The sequence below is a fragment of the Anolis carolinensis genome, chromosome 2, assembly GCF_035594765.1.
Source record: "Anolis carolinensis isolate JA03-04 chromosome 2, rAnoCar3.1.pri, whole genome shotgun sequence".
Lineage (NCBI taxonomy): Eukaryota > Metazoa > Chordata > Lepidosauria > Squamata > Dactyloidae > Anolis > Anolis carolinensis.
Genome location: NC_085842.1, coordinates 25,514,199 through 25,530,578, shown reverse-complemented (window position 1 = coordinate 25,530,578; position 16,380 = coordinate 25,514,199). Strand labels below are relative to the sequence as shown.

General features: G+C 42.8%; 1 protein-coding gene across 2 annotated transcripts in view; it reads right to left on the bottom strand.

Annotated features, from left to right (window-relative positions):
• Positions 1 to 16,282, bottom strand: part of skic2 (SKI2 subunit of superkiller complex) — a 36,608-nt gene extending 20,326 nt beyond the window's left edge. For both annotated transcript variants that reach the window (XM_016991807.2, XM_003217997.4), the window contains exons 1-14: positions 16,125 to 16,282; positions 12,556 to 12,677; positions 11,991 to 12,100; positions 11,642 to 11,759; positions 9,679 to 9,793; positions 9,296 to 9,370; positions 8,436 to 8,489; positions 6,525 to 6,748; positions 6,263 to 6,406; positions 5,845 to 5,990; positions 5,004 to 5,150; positions 4,383 to 4,467; positions 4,196 to 4,302; positions 1,967 to 2,113 (exon numbers count right to left, since the gene is read on the bottom strand). In XM_016991807.2, coding sequence (XP_016847296.2) covers positions 1,967 to 2,113; positions 4,196 to 4,302; positions 4,383 to 4,467; positions 5,004 to 5,150; positions 5,845 to 5,990; positions 6,263 to 6,406; positions 6,525 to 6,748; positions 8,436 to 8,489; positions 9,296 to 9,370; positions 9,679 to 9,793; positions 11,642 to 11,759; positions 11,991 to 12,100; positions 12,556 to 12,677; positions 16,125 to 16,143 — 1,613 coding nt within the window. In that variant the 5' untranslated portion in view covers positions 16,144 to 16,282. The remainder of the gene's footprint in view (positions 1 to 1,966; positions 2,114 to 4,195; positions 4,303 to 4,382; positions 4,468 to 5,003; positions 5,151 to 5,844; positions 5,991 to 6,262; positions 6,407 to 6,524; positions 6,749 to 8,435; positions 8,490 to 9,295; positions 9,371 to 9,678; positions 9,794 to 11,641; positions 11,760 to 11,990; positions 12,101 to 12,555; positions 12,678 to 16,124) is intronic.
• Positions 16,283 to 16,380: the final 98 nt, after the last annotated feature.

Below are 16,380 nucleotides of genomic sequence, written 5' to 3'. Positions count from 1 at the left end.
AGACCTCTTCCCCGTTCGTTCTCCACAGCGGATTAAAGTGGCCCATTGCAAGCAACAGCCAAGCACTCCAGCACACCCAGACCTCTCCCCCGCTCGTTCTCCAAAGCGGATTAAAGCGGCCCATTGCAAGCAACAGCCAAGCACTCCAGCACACCCAGACCTCTCCCCCGCTCGTTCTCCAAAGCGGATTAAAGTGGCCCATTGCAAGCAACAGCCAAGCACTCCAGCACACCCAGACCTCTCCCCCGCTCCTTCTCCAAAGCGGATTAAAGCGGCCCATTGCAAGCAACAGCCAAGCACTCCAGCACACCCAGACCTCTCCCCCGCTCGTTCTCCAAAGCGGATTAAAGCGGCCCATTGCAAGCAACAGCCAAGCACTCCAGCACACCCAGACCTCTTCCCCGTTCGTTCTCCACAGCGGATTAAAGTGGCCCATTGCAAGCAACAGCCAAGCACTCCAGCACACCCAGACCTCTCCCCCGCTCCTTCTCCAAAGCGGATTAAAGCGGCCCATTGCAAGCAACAGCCAAGCACTCCAGCACACCCAGACCTCTCCCCCGCTCGTTCTCCAAAGCGGATTAAAGCGGCCCATTGCAAGCAACAGCCAAGCACTCCAGCACACCCAGACCTCTCCCCCGCTCCTTCTCCAAAGCGGATTAAAGCGGCCCATTGCAAGCAACAGCCAAGCACTCCAGCACACCCAGACCTCTTCCCCGTTCGTTCTCCAAAGCGGATTAAAGCGGCCCATTGCAAGCAACAGCCAAGCACTCCAGCACACCCAGACCTCTCCCCCGCTCGTTCTCCAAAGCAGATTAAAGCGGCCCATTGCAAGCAACAGCCAAGCACTCCAGCACACCCAGACCTCTCCCCCCGCTCTTTCTCCAAAGCGGCGCTCGTTCTGCAAAGCGGATTAAAGCGCCCCATAAGCAGTCAAGTAGTCCAGGAGCCCTTTGCAAATGCTTGCCCCCTCCGAAACATTGGACACCATTCGAAAAATTGGCAATCAAAGGTTCGATATCGTGGGATACATACGACAGGATAACCTTTTTCTAAACACAGTTCAAAAGTGAGAAAACATACGAATTGGATACGACATCAAAGGATTCGAATTTTTTGCCCAACCCTAGCAGATACCAGTTTTAAAGCTGTATGAAGGTTACAATGTTAGTAGTGAACAAATGTAGCCATGGAGTACAGATAAAGGGGGGGGGGACCATCATGCTATCTCTTCTCTGGAGGTTTTTAAGCAGAAGCTGGATGGCCATCTACAGAGAGTGCTTTGACTGTGTATTCATGAATGGCAGAAAGAGGTTGGACTGGATGGACCTGGGGTTTCTTCCTACTCTATTATTTTCTAATACCAGAAGCCAGAGTTATTCAACAAAGCCGAATGATAGGAAATCCAGGATATACAAAAAATGATAGCAGAATTTTATTTAGTTTTTAGTTTTGAACATGTTTTTATGGATTTTAACAGAATTGCTTTTAATACTAATGATGTTTAATTTCGTTTTAATATTTGTATATTTTACATTGTTTTGAAATAACTTTAGTCCAAACCACTTTGAATCTTCTTGTGAAGAGAAAACGCGGGATATAAATGAGCATAATAATAATAAGGCAAAATGTATAACCCCTGGAAGCTGTGAGGGCCCATTTATTCCAGCCCCATGCTGAAATGGCTCAATTTTGCTTTTAACCCCAATGCTTCACGGTGCATCCCAAAATCCATGGAAGCTCAAATCCCATTATATACAATGGCATAAGTAAAACGGTGTCCCATATATAAAATGGGAAAATCAAAGTTTGCTTTTGAGGAAATTCAAAGAAACGTATTTTCAAGTTGTGGATGGTTGAATCGGTGAGTACATAATCTGTGGATATAGACTGAGGGCCAACTGTACATGAGAAAGGAGGGCAGAATATGTGTAGAAAGAGAGGCAACATTTGACATGGGTGGACTTACCCCTTGGTAAGAAATGTCCCCCGGGCATCAACTAGGAGGAAGAGCTCGTTTTGGGTTTTCTGACTGTTGCCTGTGTACAGGTAATGCTCCAGAGGGACAGGTCGCTTCAGCGTACTAATCACATAGATCTTCTTCCTTTTGATCCTCCTGCAAAAAGGGTGAAAAAATGCAGATGTTCTACCAGGATCCCACTGAAGACTCTTCGTTCCCCAGCTTCTCCTTGGGCTTGTCTATATTCCAAACAGTCTACTCTACCTATGCAGCAGAAATGAGACTGCAAACAATAGAAGACCTCTTAGTGATCTCCTAACATTGAAAATAAAATTGATAATGAGGTGAAAGGCAAGCATAGCAGAGAAACTAGCAGGAGTTACTAAAGAAACCATGCATGCAAAGGGACCTGGTACCACATTTGAGGTTAACTGAAATAAGTTGTAGTACAAGCTTTTGTAGTTATGGGATGTATACTGTAGAATTAATGCAATTTGACATAAATTTAACTGCCATGGCTGGAGGCTATGGAATCCTGGGAGTTGTAGTTTAGAACTTAGAACTATCTAAAAATGACACTATGTAACTTAATTTTTGTTCCTGAGTCCCCAGGGGAGAAGAGCTATATATAAATAAAATAAATAAATAAATGTCATTTCCTAATTGGTTCTATCATAAAAACATGGAAAAGGTTTATTAAACTGCAAAAAATATGTAGGAGGGACATACTGCAGCACATTTTGCTATAGTTTTCCAATGATTTTGTGTAATTTGTATCTTTTAACTGTACACTATGGTCACATGTTCAAATCTGGGGAGTGTTAGCTCCAGCTTCTGCCAACCTAGCAGTTCAAAAACATGCAAATGTGAATAGATCAATAGGTACCCCTCTAGCGGGAAGGTAACGGCGCTCCATGCAGTCATGCCGGCCACATGACCTAGGAGGTGTCTATGGACAACGCCGGCTCTTCGGCTTAGAAATGGAGATGAGCACCAACCCCCAGAGTCAGACACAACTAGACTTAACGTCAGGGGAAACCTTTACCTTATATCTATTTCCTATATATGCTGTATATAAACTGCTTTGGAAGAATATAGGAAAATGTAGTCCCAGAGACAGCTAAACCTCAATGACTTTGCTGGAATAGGAAGGTTAGGCAAATAACTCTGGCTGTTTCCCAATCCAGATATCACTATGTAATAGGATTTTTGTTCCTGGGTTATAAATGTCATTTCCTCATTGGTTCTATCATAAAAGCATGGAAAAGGTTTATTAAACTGCAAAAACATTGTTTTTGTGGGACAAACATCGTGCAGCATATTTTGTTATAGTTTTTCGATTAATATCTCCTTGAGTTTCAACCAATTCAACATAGTTTGTGGCAGCCACAAAAACAAAGTTTCTGGAATGTAACAGCTACTTTCAAAGTAAGTATCACACACTTAAACAGGAAATAACACTTTCAAACAAGGAACAGTACATTTTTCAAATTCTGATACCTAGTGTAATGAAAAACATTAAATCCATTAAAACAGATTATTATTATCAAGGTAGCAGTTGTTGTAACTAGGTTCCCGTTTTCCCAAGCTGGCTTCTATATAGTATGTGATCTTTAAAAAAACAATTCAAGGGACTGGTAGATAATGAGACTTATCTTTACAGTTTATTTGACTTACCAGGCCAAATAGGGTTATTTGGAATATTTTTTTCAATATAATTTCTAAATAACGTTAATTTTAATCAGCTTGAGTGGATTCAAATAAATTACTAACAAACCAAATAAAGACCAAGCCAAACATAATTGTAAAATATAATACTAAACAAAAAAATATGAAACATATGGTTTCCAACTTGCTATAAAAGCATGAAACTCAATATATAACATTTTTATCCTATAAAAATAACTGAAACAAACATATGCTGTGGGATCATGGGAGTTATATTTTTACAAAATCTTTATCCTTCTCTGTCAAAGAGCGCTGGAGCCTCACCAAACTACAAATCCCTGGATTCTGCAGTATTGAGCCACAGCAGTTTGAGCAGGATTGTACTACATTAATTCCACTGTATAAATGCATTACAGTTCTCCCAAGAACTGGAGAACAGGGAGATAAGATTAAATTAGTTTGTCTGTGGGTTTTCTCAAGTGCATTTGGCAGGCTACTGTGGAAAACGGGATGCTGGACTAGATAGGCCTCTGGACCACACAGACTTTGGGTTTGATCCCCAAGGCTCACCCAATCCAATCTGCAAACTCCAAGGTATTGGGAACAGTGGCGCTCAGCAGGATGATGTTCACGTGGTCTGGCAGCATGATGAGGACCTCTTCCCACACCACACCCCGCTGCAGAGAAGGAAGAGGGAAAATGAGACAGGGGAGACTCACCCCGCCACTTTTTGGACAATCTAGTATGTAGCTCTTACCTCAGAATCGTTAATGTAATGCACTTCATCAAAGATTACCCATTCCAGGTCTCTGAGAACGTCGGAGCCATTGTACAGCATGGACCTGGGACCAGAAAAGAGGAATTGCAGAACTGAACTAAGGCTAACTTTTGAGTGTTGGAACTCATCTACATCCTGCACAAGTTTATAGACCTCATCAAAGAAAGGCAGATAGGTTAGATGGCAAGGAATGACTTTCCCTCATTGCCTTCTTTGTCTTCCTGTGTCTCTATTCTCTCCTACTACTTCAGTTTCTTAGAGTGATGCTTCCCCGTTTCTCTTTGCTCATATCTTAGAGAATCAAAAAGAGCAACAAGTTCACAACAGGGTCATATAAAAATTTAACGGGCAAAAAAAAGGTCACAAGTTGGAAGTTTATGAAGAAGACCTACACTAGATAAACTAGAGATTCTTTGAAATACCCTATTAATCAAAGCTGAAAACAACCGATTCACAAAAGTTAAATGTGCACATGTGGAGGGCCAATTGTACGACAAAATATTAATGGAGGGGAGAGGTCAGAATAAACCATTAATCGCTTGAATGTTGAGCTCGTCACTACAACGCACGCCCTAAGTATTCCCTCTTCTCAGTCCTCACCGAAGGATCTCTGTTGTCATGATGAGGCACGAGGCATCTGGATGCAGCTGAACATCTCCCGTCAGCAGCCCCACGTCTCCAAAGGTGTTTTTGAAATCCCGGAATTTCTGGTTGGAAAGAGCCTTGATTGGAGAAGTGTAGACAGTACTGAAAAAGAATGTGGAGGAAGACTTAAGAGCCCAGAGGAAGGAGATACCCAAAGGACTGCTTCCCTTCTCTATAACAGAATGGATATGGAGCAGGTAAGGGCCAACTTGGGCCCTCCAGGTGTTTGGACTTCAACTCCCACAATTCCTAACAGCTGTTAGGCTGTTAGGAATTGTGGGAGTTGAAGTCCAAAACACCTGGAGGGCCGAAGTTTGCCCATGCTTGCTCTATATATCCAAAACACCGGGAGGGCAGACATTTGCCAATGCCTGATATAGAATGTTCTATGCAGATTTCCTTCTCTACACAAAATAAATAGTCATGTTCTTAACCAGGGCTTCCAAATGACATTTTCTACAATTACCTACTATTAGCTATGCAGGCTAAGGCCTCTCAGAATCAAAATTCAAAAACTTCTGAAGGGCCAAGGTTTCTTGTTTCTCTCCCTAACAGTTCCTATTCCACCTAGGGGGCTGAAGTTTCCCCACGCCTGACCTAGGTGAACTTACTTCATCTTTTTGGACTTCAAACTCTAGAATCCCATCAGCCAAAATAGTCATGTGGGGCGGGTGAATCCAGTTCAAAACTGGAAAACAATCCCAACTCCACCTGCTAATGTTTCTCACCACTGATATCTGTGAGACTGAAGGGGTAGCTAAGGAGTACAAGCAGAAGGAAACCAAGATGCTCTCACCGTGTCATGTGCTTCTGAGACAGAGCGATGGCATACTCAGCCACCACGGTCTTCCCAGCAGAGGTGTGGGCAGCAACAAACACCGAATCGTGCTTCTCCAAATGGAGAATTGCCTGCTTCTGGAAAACATCGGGCTCAAAGGGCCACTGGATGGTTGCAGGAATAGAACATGAGCAAAAAGAGAAGAGTTTTGCATTATATTGATATATCCTACATGCACAGCTTTCCTCCTACCTTATTTTATCCTCCTAACAATTCAGTCAGGTAGGATAGGCTGAGAAACAGTAACAACAACTCCAAGGCCCATCAATGAATGGCTCAGCAAGGGCATGGATCTAGATCTCCCACACAAGTTTCAAATCACTCAAACCATGATGCAACCCTAGGTTTCCCCTTCCTCTCCAACATCTGTCCTTACCTTGAAAGCCGGATCAGGAATTCGTTTGTAGAAATCATCCACGGGGGAACTGATATCCACAGGGATGGCCCACTGCTCTTTGGGAGGCTCAGCCGTGGGAGCCGGGGCAGCTGGAGGGGAGGATTTGGGGGTGGGAGTCACTTCCTGAGAATGAGACAAAGAGAAGGGACAGAAATGGTGAAAATGGGCTGCATGTGGCCTCCAAGCTTTGAACTGCTCCAGATCCTTTCATACTGTTATGGACGTATCGGCTTTTCCCTACCTTCAGCACCAACTCCTCCAGACTGTTTGCCCTCTGCAGAGGTGCCTGTTCTGCCGGAGTTGCATCTCCTGCCTCTGTCCCTTTGCCTTCCGTCCCTTTCTTCTTCTGCTTCTTCTCCCCTTTCTCAGCCATGTCTTCTTCATCGCTGGAGCTGCCCAATTCAAAGGTGTCCAGGGCCCCCAACAAGTTTGTCAAATTCAGCAACCCTGGGGAGGCTTTGAGCTCTGAAGTGGGGAAGACACAGAAACACATAGCAATTGTCACCCAGGCGACTTTTTCATCGGTCACCCCAAGATTGTGGAATGACCTGCTGAAAGAGTTCCGACAGCTAAATGAGCTATCAGGATTTAAAATATAACTGAAGACCCATCTCTCCTGGCAGGCCTACCCAGTCAGTTTTAAACTATGTTAATGGTGTTTTAACTTTTGTCTCATGTATTTTAATATGTGTATATTTTAAAAATTATTTCAGTATTTATTTATAAATATATTTACATACTGCCTTTGAGGACCTCCTACATAAGTAGCCTCAAGGTGGTTTATAACAACAACACAAAATTCAAGAAAGAAAAATGAGACCATAGAAACAAACAAATGATACCACAATTTGTTGTTGAAGGCTTTCATGGCTGCAGGCCTGTAGCTGGGGTAGGGGTGGTGGTGGTGGTGGTGGTGGTTTAGGGGTTCAACACCCCCCCCCTGAAATTTTTCAGATAAAAAAAACCTGGTTTACTCATGAATTTTAACTTGTTAACCAAATCCCCATGCTAAGTCTATGAGACACAAAAAATTAAGAGTCCCTCCAGGTACTATCTCAAGCAGATATTGACAGGTCTGTAGCTTGGGGGGGGGGGGGGGTCAGGAGTTCAAACCCCCCCCCAAATTTTCAAAACCCCTCCCAAATTATTTTCTGGCTACAGCCCTGCATGGCTGGAATAACTGGGTTGCTGTGAGTTTTCCGAGCTGCATGGCTACGTTCCAGAAGCATTCTCTCCTGACATCTATGGCAGGCATCCACAGAGGTTGTGAGGTCTGTTGGAAACTAGGCAAGTGGGGTTTATATATCTCTGAAATATTCATGGTGGGAGAAAGAATTCTTGTCTGTCTGAGGCAAGTGTGAATGTTGCAATTGGCCACCTTGATTAGCACTGAATGGCTTTGATTAGCATTGAATGATAGCACAATTAAGAGACAAATAAAAGTCACTGAAAACATGGCAGAATATATATTGTTTTTTCTGCCCACATAAGAAAAAACAAACAAACCATTAGAGGTATTAACTATAGTGAGCATTACAATTATCGAAATCAGAGGTGATTACATTGCAAAACCCGAGACATAGTTATGTTGTTATGGGTTAGAGTCCATGCATAATTTCCATTTAAGAAGGGCAAAATCTACCTTGAGAAGAAAAAGAGAATTACAAATTTGAGAATAAAAGATATGCGTGTTCATGCTGGTGGATATCTGCTGCAATCTTTATATCTCACCAGAAAATATATCCATCTGCCTTTATAGTGATAATAATAACAACAATAATAATGATTAATATTATGAAGATGATGATGATGATTATCGTGTCCATTTAAAAGTCCGAGCCAGTCTCAATATGTATATGTTTAAAAATATGATTTTATGCTTGCATTTTAATGATGTTTAAATATGTGACTTTATGACTTTGTTGTGCCCCAGCTCAAGCCAAAAGAAGAGGCAATAAATAAATAAATAAAATGTATTATTATTATTATTATTATTATTATTTCATTTATGGGTTTTTTCAGGGGAGGTACAAAAGTGCAGGACCCTTCCTCGGCTCATCAGTTCAATCTAAGTTGGCTTTCTTCTCTGAGTAAATCAATAGCTATCTTACAGAACATACAGTATACACAAATTGATGCCACAACCAGTTACCTTGTTTGGTGAATTCAACACCCTTCTTCCATCCAGGTGGCACTGTCAGCAAGTCTGTGGAGTACAGAGGGAGGAAAAAACAGAGATCTTGGGAAATGTATTTTGAGAGTCGCAACTAAAAAGAAAAAATGTAAAATGCACAAGCTGAGATAGGATTCCAGTTTTGGTTAGAAAAGTAGGATATAAATCAATAACATGAGCACACATATAAGGATCAAGGAAAGAAGGACTAGTTTTGGCTATACTGTATAGGTCTTTAAGGAAACCAAAGATTTCTTCATTTAGCACAGAAGTTGTACTCTGAAGCTACTACTGCACAGTTCTTGCAAACAGCACAAGCCTGTTCCACACAGATTGTTGCTGTGTTCCTTCCAGTGTGTATATGGGTCTAGAGTCCTTAATCATGGGCATGTGGGCTAGGGAATTCCGGGATTTCTAGCACAAAAGAGAAGTCACTCTTTCTAAGTCCTGCTCTCTTTCAAGTGATTGGGTTGATATTCAAGTGTACAATTACTTTTAGATTAAAGTCTGTAGGATTTGACTTTCTTGCCCTTGTTATTGATTACTCCAAGAGCCTTTTTGGCTACGTGGTATTCTTGTTCATTTTATCTAAAACTTTTATCTAAAACATATTACCGTAATCCCATTTTAGTTGAAACTGAAGAGATTAATTTAAAAAATAACCTGCATAGTAAGAGACTGCACTCGGTTTTACATGCACCCTCAAACACATTTACTCTTCATTTTTCTTACCCTTATCTGCAACAAGGAGGACAAACAACAAGGCTTATCATGTGTTGGATGCAAGCATGACAAAATGACCTAGATTTTTTAGAAGGAAGACAAGTGAACTCAAGTACCTTTTTCAAAATCAATGTCCTCTTCCAGCTCTTCCTTTGCCTGGATCTGCTCTAGGCTGGGTTCATCCATCCCACCTGGAAAAGCAAAAATGAAAACAAGTGGCTGCAGATAGCTAAAAGCCGGCTTTCAGCATTGTGAGAATTCCACAACCAGGAGATTTAAATTTGCAACTGAATTACACAAACAATCTGGGATTTCCCATGTTGATGTCAGTTGGGTGCAAAAAAAGTGTTGTACAAGGTGTAATTTGTAATACAGAATATAATTCCCAAGTACTTCCCCTGCCCTCCATCAACTCCTGTTTGCAGCTCATCTATCCCCAACATCCGTCCTATGGTTAGCACTCATGGAACAGCATTCACTCTCTATGCTCACCCCATACCTGGCCAGAAGGGATAATTGGTGGCACTGCCCCTCAGGGCCTCTGCCGGGGGACCAGGGGCTCGCTGGAAAGACAGCGAATTCTTGGCTGAGAGGCCCATGTTATCCACAAGTGCCTGAAAATGAAAATGAGAAAAGATAATAAATAGCTAAAACTCAGTGTCATATAACCAGTTTCTGCTGTACATTCTCACACACCAGGTATGGAAATGTGTAACCCTGTAGGTACTGGAGAACTACAATCCCCATCACCTATAACCAGGAGAATCAGCTGCCACAGGTGATGGGAGTTTCACCACATGAAAATAGAATCAGTAGCATCCGTGTAGTTAATACAATATAAGGATAGCTACCTAATTCCCAATTCTTGTTACTGATTTAAGTTGGATAGTTTGGTGAAGTTGGAAGAGAAGGAGAGACAGGCACAGCTTCATCATGCCTATGCCCAGAAGCAGTGAAAGGCCCTCTCTCTATCCCAACTGCCATTGACCTGGCCTTAGAGGGAGAGAAGAAAAGGCAGGCACAGCTCCATGATGCCTAGTCCTAGAAGCAGATGAAAGGTTCTTCCTCCATAACAATTTCCATTGCCTTGGCATTGGAATAAGAGGGAGGAAAGGGAAGGGACAGTTCCATTGTGCCTATGTCCAAAAGCAGATGAAAAACCCTCCCTACATCCCAACTGCTCTTGCCCTGGCCTTGGAGAGAAGATCGGGCAGGCACAGCTCCATCATGCCTTGGCACAGAAGCAAATGAAAGGTCCTCCAGCTGCCACTGCCCTGGCCCCAGAAGGAGAGGAGAAGAGGTAGACTAAACTCCATTGTGTTTCGGCACAGAATCAGACAAGAGGCCCTCTCCCCACCCTAACTGCCATTGCCCTGGCCTTAGAGGGAAAGAAGAAGAGGCAGAAATAGATCCATTATGCCTAGGCCCAGAAGCAGATAAAAAGCCATTCCTCCATAACAACTGCCATTACCCCAGCATTGAAATGAGAGAGAGGAAGGGGCAGGCTCAGCTCCATCACGCCTTGGCACCGAAGCAGATGAGAAACTCTCTTTCCACCTCAACTGCCACTGCCCTGGCCTTCGAGGCAAAAAAGCGCAGCTCCACAATGTTTATACCCAGAGGCAGATAAAAAGCTCTATCTATCTCCATCCCTAAATTACACTGCCCTGGCTCTGAAGGGAGGGAAGAAGATTATGTATCTGCTGAACGGTATCTCCTTCCAATTGTCATTCCCTCTTCCTTGGGCGTCAAGTCTTAGTTTGTAAACCTGAGGGCAGAGATTTTCAGAGGAACAATTTGTAAGCTGCTCCCAGACCCAAATTAAATAAGGAATGACATAACAAACAGAAGTTTCTCTTTTGGAGTTTAACACCTGATTGCTCCTAGTGGACAAGCGGACTGAGAAATTTTGTGTATTGCAGCCTAACATAATATTTATTTATTATTTATTTCTCACATTTATATCCTGCCCTTCTCACCCGAAGGGACTAAGGGCGGCTTACAGAAATGGCAGCAATTTGATGCCCATACAAAACAATATCAAAACAATGCATAAAAATTAAAAACTATTAAAATACAATATAAGTTACAATATATAAGTTTGAAACATAAACTCAGATCTAAAATTAAGTTCTAAAATTGAGTTGCTATTGCAGGTTTTTTGACCTACTGTTCCATCTTTTAAAATATATTTTTTAAGCTGTTCTGTGCCGTAATTGTTCACCTTCCAATTTTACTAGCGGCAGCTGCCTTGGGTGCCTTTTCATAAGGAGCATAATTAATGAGGCAGCATAACCAGATAAAGACCTCCTCCAACTGCAACTCTTCCCTTTGTAGCCTACCTGACCTTCTCCCATCTGGTATTTCTAGAACTGGAAAAGAGGACGCTGGCTTGTATATATAATCGCAACTTCCTACTCAAAGCATCTGCCCAGAGTGGAGGGAAAGGGATCATTTCTTACCTCTGTGAAACCGAGCATCTCTCCTGTGGTAGGGTTGCGGTCGGCCTGAAGTGTGGAGTGGACAGGTGTGACATCCACCTCGAAAAGTGAGTGGGTGTCTTTCTCACGGGGCCAGAACCTTCCCCCCCAAAAAGAGCACACAGAGGTCAAAATTCATTTATATTCTCCATTTAGTAAAACACATCTCCTCCTGCCACAATGTAAGAGATCATTGGGAATTGTGTCCTATTTTACTTATGGGGCAGTGAGATCAGTCATGGGCAAACTTCAGCCCTCCAGGTGTTTGGGAGTTCAACTCCCACAATTCCCAACAGCCTGAAGCTTGACAAAAGGCCCTGTGAATGCTCACCTGTGAGACTTTTCGAAGTGGTGAATGGGAAGCCATTCAGGGCTGTTGAGAAATTTCTGTTCCAGCTCAGATGCCAGATCCTCGGCATAAGGGGGCAACCCATGGGGCAACTGAAAAAGAGTAGAAAGACAAAATAAAGTTACCTAACTTTGGTAAAAGCATCCCTCATGCTGACTCCCGTGTCTGTGTGTAAAGAATCTTGAGGCGAAGAGAAGCCTCCTGATGCTCCCTTCTCAAACAAGGACAATAAAGTACTGAAGAGTTTTGGGAAGAAAGGGGAAGTGACTCCTACATGCAGACAGGCAGGAAGAAAATAAAATAAAAACAAGACATTGGGTTCCCTCTGTCCCTAACTACTGTAAATACAAATGTTGATGCTTCTTCACTTCCAACAATCTATCAGTCCCAGCTATGTGACACAGAAAAATATTCGCTGAAATGTTGCTTTCCTTTTCAAAGTGGGTCTTAGGAATTCTGGAATTTATTCAGACAACTTCTGGACATAGGAAGCTTATTGTGTTTTTCCATGATGACATATCATAACAACGTCACATAAAGGTCTTACCGTGGTGAGTGGGAAGCCCTCTCCATGAGGCCCCTTCTCTTGGGTGATGAGCTCAAAGCGACCAGCGCATCCAACCTCCAGGACCGAGAGGGGCAGATCCAGGGGTCCGCGAGGGGGCAGGGCTTGAAGAAAACAAAGTCATTGATAAATATTTTCAACTGCTGTCTATCTTTCTCCAGCAGTGTTGCATCCCTGCTATATCCTGTTGCAAGTGAGTAGTTGTTGAAGAACTGGAGGCTCATAGGCCAATAAGGACCTGCCTCCCACAGTTTATCTTATATATCTTGTCTGAGTGTGGAAGCTAAGTAAGGTCAGTCCTGTGATTGGTAATTGGATTTTTTTTGTGTCAGGAGCAACTGGAGTTGCTTCTGGAGTGAGAGAATTGGCTGTCTGCAAGGACGTTGCCCAGGGGAAGCCCGGATGTTTTTACCATCCTTGTGGGGGGCTTCTCTCATGTCCCCGCATGGAGCTGGAGCTGATAGAGGGAGCTCATCTGCACTCTCCCCGGGTGGGATTCGAACCTGGCAGCTTTCAGGTCAGCAACCCAACCTTCAAGTCACTTAGTTCACCAACAAATACTAGGTGCTGTAGGCTGCATTTTGGAGGAAAGGACTGGCAAATCCACCTCTAAAACCCCTTACACAACTGTATAAAATCCACTTTGAACTGGATTATACGGTACTGTGGACTCAGATAACCCAGTTTAAAAAAGATATTGTGGATTATCTGCCTTAATATTCTGGGTTATGTGGCTGTGTGGAAGGTCCCTGAGGATTCCCTAAGAAAACCCTCTGAAATTAAAGAGGTCACCATGATTACCTGGTATACATTCATTGGAGTGTTAATAGTGTTTCTGAGCAACAGATTTATGGCAGCATCAGCTAATCAGACCAAAGTCAGATCTGTTAATTCAAAGAGTTTAAGACCCCTTCTAAACAGCTGTATAAAATCCAGATTATCTGCTTTGAACTGATATTCTGGATTATATGGCTGTGTAGAAGAGCTCCTGGGCACTAGACATCTCGCATCTCTCTATCTGTCTGCACCACAAAGGCTGTTACTAGGTGAAGCTAGGCCCACTGTGCTGTCACTGGGTTGGCTGTTGTGAGGTGAAGTGGCCCTTTGTGATGCCTCTTCAAATTCCACAGCACTGCTGGTCACAGCTGACCTCCAGCTAGAGTGCTCAAGGGCCAGAGCTTCTCAATGTCTATGCCACAGTTTTTAAGGTTAGCTTTAAGCCCATCTTTAAATCTCTTTTCCTGCCTACCAACATTCTGTTTTCCATTCTTGAGTTGGGAGTATAGAAACTGCTATGGGAGATGGTGATCAGGCATTCGGACAAAGTGTCCAGTCCAGCATCGCTTTGATGCTGGTAAATCTTTGCTTCTTCCAGCACATTGACATTTATCCGCCTGTCTTCCCAAGTGATTTGCAGGATTTTTCGGAGGCAACACTGATGGAATCATTCCAGGAGTTAGTGTGACGTCCGTAGACAGTTCACATTTCACAGGCGCATAACAGGATTGGGAGGACAATATCTTTATAAACAAGCACCTTGGTATCCCTACGGATGTCCCAATCTTCAAACACTCTCAGCTTCATTTAGAAAAATGCTGTACTCACAGAGCTCAGGCAGTGTTGTATTTCAGTGTCAATGTTGACTTTTGTGGAAAGGTGGCTGCCAAGGTAGCGGAAATGGTCAACATTTTTTAACATTAGACCAGTTGTTCTCAACCTGGGGTCCCCAGATGTTTTTGACCTTCAACTCTCAGTAATCCTAACAGCTGGTAAACATATGAGGTAAACAGCTGGTAAACAAAAACATATGAGGACCCCAGGTTGAGAACCACTGCATTACACCATTAAGCTTGTAAAGGCTGAAGAAATCCAACACTTGGCAGATATCCATGATGCTCAGGGATTTTTTAAAGCCACAAAAGTCATCTATGGACCAAGAAATCATGGCATACACCCTCTACACTCATCAGATGGAACCAAACTTCTGAAAGACAAAAAATCAATTGCACTACGTTGGAAAAAGCACTACCACAACCTCCTGAATCATAGCTCGAATGTGGCCAAAGAGGTTCTCTCACAAATCCCACAACAACAAACCAGGGATGAGCTTGCATCACTGCCTAGTTTGGAGGAAGTCAGCAATGCCATGAGGCAACAAAAAATAACAAAGCCAGCAGACCTGATGGGATTCCTGTTAAAATCTTTAAAGTGGGTGGACCTGAGCTGACACAACAACTCCACCAGCTCATTGAAAAAGTGTGGAGTTATATAAATAAGTAATATTAACATAATAAATGCAATTATTATTACAGTAGAGTCTCACTTATCCAACGTTCTGGGTTATCCAACGCATTTTTGCAGTCAATGTTTTCAATGCATTGTGATATTTTGGTGCTAAATTCGTAAATACAGTAATTACTACATAGCATTAATGTGTAATGAACTACTTTTTCTGTCAAATTTGTTGTATAACATGATGTTTTGGTGCTTAATTTGTAAAATCATAACCTGACACAGCAAACAAGACAGATACGCCGGGTTTCGTTTCACAAAATCACAAGTCGAACACTTCCCAAGTGTCTAGGACTGTGTGATGTATTTTCGGATGATGCGTGCAGATCCCAGCAGGGTGGCTTTTTGCAGTTGGCAGATTGTGATTTTGTCAATGCCTATTGTTTCCAAATGCCGGCTGAGATCTTTCGGCACGGCACCCAGTGTGCCCATCACCACCGGGACCACCTGCACTGGTTTCTGCCAGAGTCTTTGCAGTTCAATCTTGAGGTCCTGATAGCGGCTGAGTTTTTCCTGTTGTTTTTCGTCAATGCGACTGTCACCTGGGATGGCAACATCAATGATCCAAACCTTGTTCTTTTCCACAACTGTGATGTCTGGTGTGTTGTGTTCCAGAACTTTGTCAGTCTGGATTCGGAAGTCCCACAGTATCTTTGCGTGCTCATTTTCCACGACTTTTGCTGGTTTGTGATCCCACCAGTTCTTTGCTGCTGGCAGGTGGTACTTGAGGCATAAGTTCCAATGAATCATTTGGGCCACATAGTTGTGCCTCTGTTTGTAGTCTGTCTGTGCAATTTTCTTACAGCAGCTGAGGATATGATCAATGGTTTCATCGGTTTCCTTGCACAGTCTGCATTTTGGGTCATCAGCTGATTATTATCAACATTATCATCATCATATACAGTGATAACTCTTTACAATTGGAAAGTACAGTAGAGTCTCACTTATCCAACATAAATGGGCCGGCAGATGTTGGATAATAAGGAGGGATTAAGGAAAAGACTATTCAACATCAAATTACATTATGATTTTACAAATTAAGCAGTTGATTGATTTTACAACAAATTTGACAGAAAAAGCAGTTCAATACACAGCAGTGTTATGTAGTAATTACTGTATTTACGAATTTAGTATCAAAACATCACAATGTATTGAAAAGACTGACTACAAAAACATTGACTACTAAAAGGCAGACTGTGTTGGATAATCCAGAACGTTGGATAAGCGAGACTCTACTGTGTGCCTCGTTCCCTTCTTACCTATCCTTTCCAGGTCCATATTAACTGTCAAGCATTCCTCATAGACTTAGAGGCAGGACTTCTGCTCAACCGGAATCACTCATTCTTGGATAACACGTTGAGGGCGGAAGTTTCCACTGTCTCGAAGGACAACCCACAAAAAAGGGCGGAAATCGAAATAAAGTGGGCCTCATCACGAACAAGCGGAAGTCGAAAGACGATTGGGCAAGTAAGGGCGGAAAGAGGACGGCCAATGGCAGTGCGATATGCAAATTAA